Below are 9643 nucleotides of genomic sequence, written 5' to 3'. Positions count from 1 at the left end.
TAATTTCCTTGACACTGGCATAGAAACATATTTCTAGACATGACTTCTTTGGCAAGGTAAACAAAAATCTACATTAAACTTTTGGTACTACACCATTTTTTTTAAATGCAGAGTGAAAGAAATCATCAACAAAATAAGAATGCAATCTTCTGAATGGGAGAAGATATTTGCAAATGATATATCCAATAAATGGTTAATATCTAAAATATATAAAGAACTTATACATGAGAGACATAATATTCAAAAAGTCTGAGTAAATATATTTGTTTACCCACTGAATTAACCTTTAACACAGCTGTTAAAACATCTACACAAATTATCAGAACTCATTTCTAAACTTTAGGCTAAGGCCATGCTGAACTATTGGTGATTTAACTTAAATTATTCATGTCTCAGTGGACATTCCCAAGTGAATGAACACACAAAACACCAAATGTTATCGTTAATTGTCAAAGGTGTCTGGAAATCATGATTGCTATTTAGACTTTATGGAGTTATGTAAAATTTCAAGGGCATGGATGAGAAATAGTATAAACACTGGTTTGAAAAATATTCAAAGAAGTCTATTCAGAGAAATGACTTTGTTCATATGATGACTGGAGGGCCAATGTCAGCTATCCAAACCAGTAAGTTTGTAAATGTGCCAGATAATAAAAGGTATGGGTCTTAATTGTATTTTTGTTTTTATTTATCATTGAGATACTTCCACAAATGCTTAAGATAATTTTGATTAGAATTAATAAAAAGTTATTTTAATAAACTATTTTAATAAAAAATTGATCTATTCAGGCATCTAATTAACCATGGAAATTCAAAGGAAAATTTTATTTGACTAAAATAAGTTTAAAAGATACATATTTTTTATATTTTTATATTTTATATTATATATATAAAGTAAATATAAATAGATTGCTTACACACTTCAGTACTTAAAAAAAAACAGAGAAAGCTCTCTTTAACCTAAAATATAAAACATTATAAAATTATGGAAAGAATTAGTGTTGTACCTAATAATCTCTTGTGAAATAGTGGTAAAATATGGTGATATTGATATTACGATCAATGGCTGATATTATCTATGAGCATCTATGAACTTCTTTTCTGGATTTATGGTAATTAAAAATAAGGTTTAAACTAAATGATATTGTATTCATGAAAACATCATAACTTTAAAAATAATAATTTTCTGTGACAAAGAAATATGTAAGTTCAAATGGAACTGAAAATGTGAAAAGAATTTTCTTGAACCAAGACATTTTTAGAAAAATTCTTGCACTTGAAAGATATGTTTTTTTTTCCATTGAGAAAGGAAAGGTATGTTGAGTCCAGAGTCTGTAATGGGGGAGTTTTCTGCTAAATAAAGAATGCTTTACTGTGGCATGTGTAACATAGATTGTATTCTACAGGGGTAGAGCTGTTTTCATGCATGAATATGATGTGATCACATAGCTGTTGATCCTATTGGGTTAATTCTTCTGGCTTTGTAGATTATTGACTGCATTAAAATCATTACAGATTTAAAGTTGTCAGTTTTAGAAATGAGTGATGTAATCTATGTAGCCGTTGCTCAAGTTTGGAAATACAAGATTTTAACTGGAGTTTGAGTGAGCATAGCTGCACTGTTTACAATAGAAATGTGGTTTAGAAGCTAGTTCATAAATGTGCTCTCTGGATGGTAGGGAAATGAGGGTCTTTGTAAGAGACAGGGTTGAGTCATATTGTGATAGACTTTAGATGGACTCACATGGAATTGAATAAACAAAGCTAGCATGTAGGAGTCCAAATCATCAATAGTGATTAAATAAGCCATTTCCTATTTCTTTCCTGGATTTGGGGGATGGGGAGGGTATTTTGCAAATGAGTGCAAAGTGGTTAAATGTTTTCCAGAATAAACTTATTATTGCTTATACAGGATTTTTCTTTATATGCATCTGTACTTTCTAATTAAATGCTTTCTTGCTAGATTTTATTTAAAAGTATATTTATATTATTTTATAATAAAAGTCAAATAGTAATGATTAAACACATCTGTCTATGGAAGCACTATTTCCTGAATGCAAATGACAGCTTCTGAAAATAAGTCAAACATTCATAGGAATAGTGTATGTGTTATGATTATTTTTAAACAAATTTTGCCCAGTTGTACTACTTTATCTGTTTAAATATTGCATTAACATCATTAGCCATCAGGGAAATTCAAATCAAAACCACACTAAGATACCACCCTACACCAGTTAGAATGGCAAAAATTAACAAGACAGAAAACAACAAATGTTGGAGAGGATGTGGAGAAAGGGGATCCCTCCTACATTGTTGGTGGGAATGCAAGTTGGTACAGCCAGTTTGGAAAACAGTGTGGAGGTCCCTTAAAAACTTAAAAATTGAGCTACCCTATGATCCAGCCATTGCACTACTGGGTATTTACCCCAAAGATACAGACGTAGTGAAGAGAAGGGCCATTTTGCACCCCAATATTCATAGCAGCATTGTCCACAATAGCTAAATTGTGGAAGGAGCCGAGATGCCCTTCAACAGATGACTGGATTAAGAAGATGTGGTCCATATATACAATGGAATATTACTCAGCCATCAGAAAAAATGATTACCCAACATTTGCAGCAACATGGATGGGACTGGAGGAGATTATGCTAGGTGAAGTAACTCAAACAGAGAAAGACAATTATCATATGGTTTCACTCATTTGTAGAACATAAGGAATAGCAGGGAGATCATTAGGAAAAGCAAGGGGAAAATGAAGGGGGAGTAAACAGAGGGGTAAATGAACTAGAGAGACTATGGACTTTGGGAAACAAACTGAGGGTTTTAGAGGGGACGGGGGTGGGGGGATGGGCTAGCCCAGTGAAGGGTGTTAAGGAGGGCAGGTATTGCATGGGGCACTGGGTGTTATAGGTAAACAATGAATCATGGAACACTACATCAAAAACTAATGATGTGCTGTACGGTGACTAATATATCATAATATAAATAAATAAATAAATAAATAAATAAATAAATAAATAAATTCGCCTTAAAAACTGTGTGCCACTGACTTTCCAGTGAAATAATAATTACATCCGTGTTAGCAACCTAGAATGCTTTACGAAAAACAAATAATACATTGACACAGCTTGGGAACAATGTCACTGAGAAATCTAAGGATGACAGGTTTGTGGATAAAAATGGTATGATGGTAACTTTGTTGACTGTAGTTGCAATGGTGATGATGAAGATGGTAAAAAATTTCCCAGCTACTGTTCACTGGTCACTAACACAAATCACATTTGACATATCCAGTATAAATTATACTATTCAATCTTACTCTTGTTTTTTTGTGACCTGAGCCTAAACCAAGAATCTGAAGCTCAACCAACTGAGCACCCGGGTGCCCTGTGGCTAAATTATAAAAGGAAAAATCTTCACCTAAGGGTTAAAAAATATATTCACTTATGTGCCTGTAATTTATTCATGTATCTTGATTTATAATGCATACATAAAAAGTACATCTTGTTATGTTGATAATACCTAAATTTATATAGAAAAATAAAGTGTATATGGGGCGCCTGGGTGGCACAGCGGTTAAGCGTCTGCCTTCGGCTCAGGGCGTGATCCCAGCGTTATGGGATCTAGCCCCACATCAGGCTCTTCTGCTGTGAGCCTGCTTCTTCCTCTCCCACTCCCCCTGCTTGTGTTCCCTCTCTCGCTGGCTGTCTCTATCTCTGTCGAATAATCTTTAAAAAAAAAAAAAAGAAAAATAAAGTGTATGTATCTTAATAAAATATATTATTCTTATAAATATATGGATTTCTATGAAATATTTGGGAGACAGATGCATGCCCTATCAAGATTTTACCTATGAGGCAATAACTGGCACATCTATTTTTTCAAAATATGTGTTAAATTTTTTATGAGCAATAATGTTTCCTGAATAAATCACAGTGGCAGTAAATAATGAATTAATACGAGCTTATATTCCTGTATTTATTATGTGTCTTCTCTTTAGGGAAAACTACATTAATGTCCCATGGAAAATATTAACCAAACATCTACTGATTTCTTCTTACTGGGGTTATTCCCATCATCAAGAATTGGACTGTTTTTCTTCATTCTCATTGTTCTCATTTTCCTAATGGCTCTGTTCGGCAACCTGTCCATGATCATTCTCATCTTCCTGGACACCCATCTCCACACACCCATGTATTTTCTACTTAGTCAGCTCTCCCTCATGGACCTGAACTATATCTCCACAATTGTCCCCAAGATGGTTTCTGATTATCTCTCTGGAAACAAGTCTATTTCTTTCATCAGGTGTGGAGTTCAGAGTTTCTTCTTCATGGCTTTAGCTGGTGGAGAAGGATTACTATTGGCCTCTATGGCCTATGATCGTTATGTGGCTATTTGCTTTCCTCTCCACTATCCCATTCGTATGAGCAAAAGAGTATGTGTGCTGATGATAACAGGATCTTGGATAATGGGCTCAGTGAACTCCTGTGCCCACACTGTATATGCCTTCGGTCTCCCTTACTGTCGATCCAGGACCATCAACCATTTCTTCTGTGATGTCCCCGCCATGTTGACTCTGGCCTGTGTGGACACCTGGGTCTATGAGTACACAGTGTTTGTGAGCACCACATTTCTCCTTGTGTTTCCTTTCACTGGCATTGCAATTTCCTATAGCCGAGTCCTCCTTGCCATCTGCCGCATGCAGTCCACAGAAGGGAGGAAGAAGGCCTATTCAACCTGCAGCACTCACCTCACTGTGGTGACTTTCTACTATGCGCCCTTTGCTTACACTTATTTACGCCCAAGATCCTTCCGATCTCCCACAGAGGACAGGGTCCTGGCTGTCTTCTACACCATTCTGACCCCAATGCTCAACCCCATCATCTACAGCCTGAGAAACAAGGAGGTGATGGGGGCCCTGAGAAGAATCATTCAGAGGTTCTCCTCTTCAGACAAAAGACATTAGTCCTGCTGCCTTAGAAGTACATCAATTTCACCTTGTACACTCATTAAGAAAAATGTCATTCCAGGATTGAAGGCAAGGATTACATTAATCTAGATAATTTAAATGATTGAGATTTGACTAAATCATTGTATATTCCCAATCACTATTTTTATTTCTGGTAAATTTTCAATAAATGTAAAGAGCATATATATTCCCCTTAACTTGTATTTAATAAGATTTTATTACCACATTGAAATGACATTGGAAACAGTCCACCTTGGTGGTATTATTCATTATAATACATCTCATATATTTAGAATATCTCTCCACATGGCTAAAATAGGACAAAATAGCAAGAAATGTTATAACATTGCCAGATTTCTTTGAAATCAAATATACACATGTGTTTTATTTCTATTATAGTTCACACATAACACTTTACTAGTGTATAATGATTTTTCTCTTTCCTAATTTTCAGGGGAAGTGATACAGACAGTAGCCAATGAGCTCTGCATGGAATTAGATGTTCTCACATCGCTGAAGAAGAAATACAAGTTTATGTATTTTATGAGTAGCACCCTGGGAATATCTGCATGAATCCTAAGAAACAATTTATCAGAGGTCTACCCTGTCAGGATAAATAATTATGATTGAGGAGACACAAAATGGACTAAGGAATAATGTGAGCCATTTTCTGAAATGACTCATTGGAGTTACATCTATTGAATGCAGATTAATTAATTGGAGCCACTCCTCAATCATCCCTCAAAACACTCAAATTGTATATCCCCAAAGGCCATTATTACCATTTCATAAGATAATTTCTGTTATGGGCATTTCATTATACAGTAAGTGTTCTTATAATTCCACTGAACCAGATTTGTGGGGTTGGTTTGGTGTTAACCTCTCTGCACCACTATTTTTAACAGATAGACCTGTTTAACAGATAGACCTGTTTAGTCACTGGCCTACAAAGGTCTTCCCATTACCTTCAGCTTAACTCTATGCCTTAACACTGTGGGTGAATGGCCATCACTGTTTAAGAGATAATTCTCCTTTCTTCTCCTTCCTCTTCTCCTCCTCCTCCTCCTCCTCCTCCTCCTCCTCCTCCTCCTCCTCCTCCTCCTCCTCTTCCTCCTCCTCCTCCTCCTCCTTCTCCTCCTTCTTCTTCCTCCTCCTCCTCCTCCCCTCCTCCTCCTCCTCCTCTTCTTCCTCCTCCTCCTCCTCCTCCTCTTCTTCCTCCTCCTCCTCCTCCTCCTCCTCCTCCTCCTCCTCCTTCTTCTTCGTCTTCGTCTTCGTCGTCTTCTTCTTCTTCTTTCTTTTTGGTGAGGCCAAGTGTTAATATTTAAGCTAGAATAAACATATAAGAACTTCTATATTATCCAAAGCATCATAGTGATGAATGACTAATACATTAGACTTGGAAAAAGATATTTTTTCCCAAAATAGAAGCTTCCACATGTTGGAAGATATACTATGGATTTGGATATTTTTATACCAAAACTAATTGTGTCTTTAGGGATTTCTTGATTATTAACTTTTTAAAAGCTTGATTTTAGAATGGCATAAAGATGACTTATCTACTAATATATGATGGGAAAAATTATCTGAAAAAAACTGTATGATAATACAGGAAGGTTTTCAAGTATTTGCTTAAGTCGAAATATTTACCTCATATCATATAACTTCAGTTTTTCAAATTTGGGGAAAAAATCAAGACTTTCAGTACCTAATATCAATGACCAAATGCTCATTAATCATTTACTTTTTACTAGGGAGGATTTACAAATGAATTGAATTGGGATTTGAGATCTGATTAGGTAAGGTTCAGTTAAAATTGAATTTATTTCTAAACAGAAATCAATCCAGTCCAATTTAAGGAGAAAATATATTTAAGAAGAGTGAGAAACTTTCAGACTCTCTCCAGAAATGGTAGCCCAATGATGTGCGGAGACTCCACAATCAAAATCACTTTTCCACATGTGTCTGAGAATGATTCATATGACTCAAACCATTCACAGCTCATAAATCTTATGGTGCACTCCCTGAAAACTTGCTGAACTGCAATAGATTCTTATTTATTATTCTCGTGTTCTTTGCTTAGTGGATGTGCCATCCCTTGCTTTTAAGAGACTCACTCAAAAAATTAAAGTGTGAAATTAAATAATCTAATGGAAATTATGAATATGTGTCCTTCCCATAATTGAGAGTCAGACAAGTAAGTGACTATTTAGTACTAGCATAGACATCAGAACTAAGATATATCAAGAGAGAAGTCAGATATAAAAGAATGGTCAATGTTCTTTAAACTTTCTGTTGAAACAAGGGTCCATGGCTTCTGTTATTTTTTACAGGTCTATTCTGTGTGATGAATATATAAGAAATTTACATTTCAAAATATACAAATGTGATGATCTATTTAAAAACCTGTATTATTTAATAAAAACCAATTACATTAAAGCATAATTTTTCAAACAGATACATAAAAGCTCATTGTTATTATTTATATTTATTTAAAAATGTTTTCAAATATATATGCAATCAATTACATGCAATTCCTGTAAGTAGGAGTCTATTTTCTCTGGATTGTCATTAATAGTTTCAGTGCAATTTAGTAAGTCATCCTTTCCATTTTAAATTGGCTGGACTCTGTTTTCAGATACTGTTTCTATATACTTGTGATCTGATTTTGAATGCTTGCTTTTTATTCTCCCTGATTTCTTTATGTGTTTCTACTAAAGGTTTGTTTTTGGGTTTTGGGGTTTTTTTGGTCCTCATTTCTCATTCCTCACCCCCTCACATCGGCAACACCAATCTATCCTCTGTACCTATGAGCTTGTTTTTTTAATTTGTTTTGTTTTGTCTTCCATGTATAAGAGACACCATTTGGCATTTGTCTTTCTCTTTCTAATTTATTTCATCTAGCATAATATCTTCCAAGTTTATCTATGTTGTCAAAAATGGCAAGATTTCATTCTTTATATAAAAATATTTAAATATATTCTATATTTTCTATGTATTTACATATAATTTCCTTATTCATTTATCCATCAATAGATATATAGGTTGGTTTCATATCTTAGCTATTGTGAATAATGCTGCAATGAACATAGGGGTGCATATAGCTTTTCCAGGTTGTCTTTTGGTTTCTTTGGATAAATATCCAGAACTGGAAAAGCTGGATGATATGGTAGTTCCATTTTTAATTTCATGAGAACCTCCATACCGTTTTCCATAGTTGCTGTAACAGATTACATTCCCACCAAAAGTGAATAAAAATTCCCATTTATCCACATCCTCACCAATGTTTATTATTCCCTGTCTTTTTGATAATAGATATTCTACATGTGTAAGGTGATATTACATTGTGGTTTTATTGTATTTCCCTGATCATTTATGATATTGATTTTCATTTTTTTGTTCAGGGTAGGTACCTTTTGGCCATCTGTATGCCTTCTTTGGAAAACTTTTTTTTTTTTAATTTTAAACTGAGAGAGAGCAAGTGGTGAGGGGCAGAGGGAGAGAGAGAAAGAAAATCTTTAAGCAGGCTTCACATTCAGCATGGAGCCAGATGTAGGACTCAAACTCATAACACTGAGATCATAACCTGAGCCAAAATCAAGAGATGAATGCTAAACCAACTGAGCCACCCAGGTGCCTCTCTGCCAATATTGTAAGCATTTTTAAAATTTTTGCTATTGAATTATATGTGTTCTTAATATATTTTATATACTAGCATCTTGTCCTACATATGATTTTAAAATATTTTCTCATATTCAGTAATTTGTATTTTAATTTTACTGATATTTTTCACCAAATATATTTTTAATTTGCTATAGACCCACTTGTTTGTTTTCTTTTTTTTTTTTGCTTTTAATGTAAGATTCAAAATAATAATAGTTATATAGACCTATGTCAAGACACTAACCACCAGTTCCTTCCATAAGTATTATAGTGTCATTTATTACATTTGTCTTTAATACATTTAGCTTCATTTTATTTAATTTCATTTAAATTTGATTAGGCAACATATAATAGATCATTAGTTTCAGATGTAGAATTCAAATTTTCATCAGTTCATATAGCACCCAAAGATCATCACATCACATACCCCCTTAACTCCCATCACCCAGTTAAACATCTCCCCACCTGCCTCTCCTCCAGCAACTCTCAGTTTGTTTCCTATAGTTAAGAGTCTCTCATGGTTTGCTTCCTTGTCTTATTTCTTTTTCCATTCTGTTTTCCCTCCCTTCCCCTATGATCTTCTGCACTATTCCTTATATTCCACATATGAGTGAAACCATATGATAAATGTCATTTTCTGATTGACATATTATTCTCAGCATAAGACCCTTCACTTCCATCATGTGGATGTAAACGGTAAGTATCCATCCTTTCTGATGGCTGAGTAATATTCCAGTGTGTGTGTGTGTGTGTGTGTGTGTGTGTGTGTACCACTTCTTTTTTCCCATTCATCTGTGGATGGACATCTCAGCTCTTATGACAGTTTGACTGCTGTGGACATTGCTGCTATAAACATTGGGGTGCAGGTGCCCCTTTGGAACACTATATTTGTATCTTTGGGGTAAATACCTAGTAGTGCAATTGCTGTGTCATAGAGTAGCTCTATTTTTAACTTCTTGAGAAACCTCCATACTGTTTTCCAGAGTGGCTGCACCAGCTTGCATTCTCACCAAC

General features: G+C 34.7%; 1 protein-coding gene across 1 annotated transcript; it reads left to right on the top strand.

The window, feature by feature from the left end:
- Positions 1-4021: 4021 nt before the first annotated feature.
- Positions 4022-4966, top strand: LOC113261867 (olfactory receptor 2L5-like). Its single transcript, XM_026508187.3, has one exon. It carries the CDS (start codon positions 4022-4024, stop codon positions 4964-4966), a length of 945 nt encoding a protein of 314 aa, XP_026363972.2.
- Positions 4967-9643: the final 4677 nt, after the last annotated feature.

Source organism: Ursus arctos, unplaced genomic scaffold (genome assembly GCF_023065955.2).
Source record: "Ursus arctos isolate Adak ecotype North America unplaced genomic scaffold, UrsArc2.0 scaffold_5, whole genome shotgun sequence".
Classification (NCBI taxonomy): Eukaryota; Metazoa; Chordata; class Mammalia; order Carnivora; family Ursidae; genus Ursus; species Ursus arctos.
Note: the sequence above shows the minus strand (reverse complement) of the source record. Positions and strands in the feature narration are given on the sequence as shown.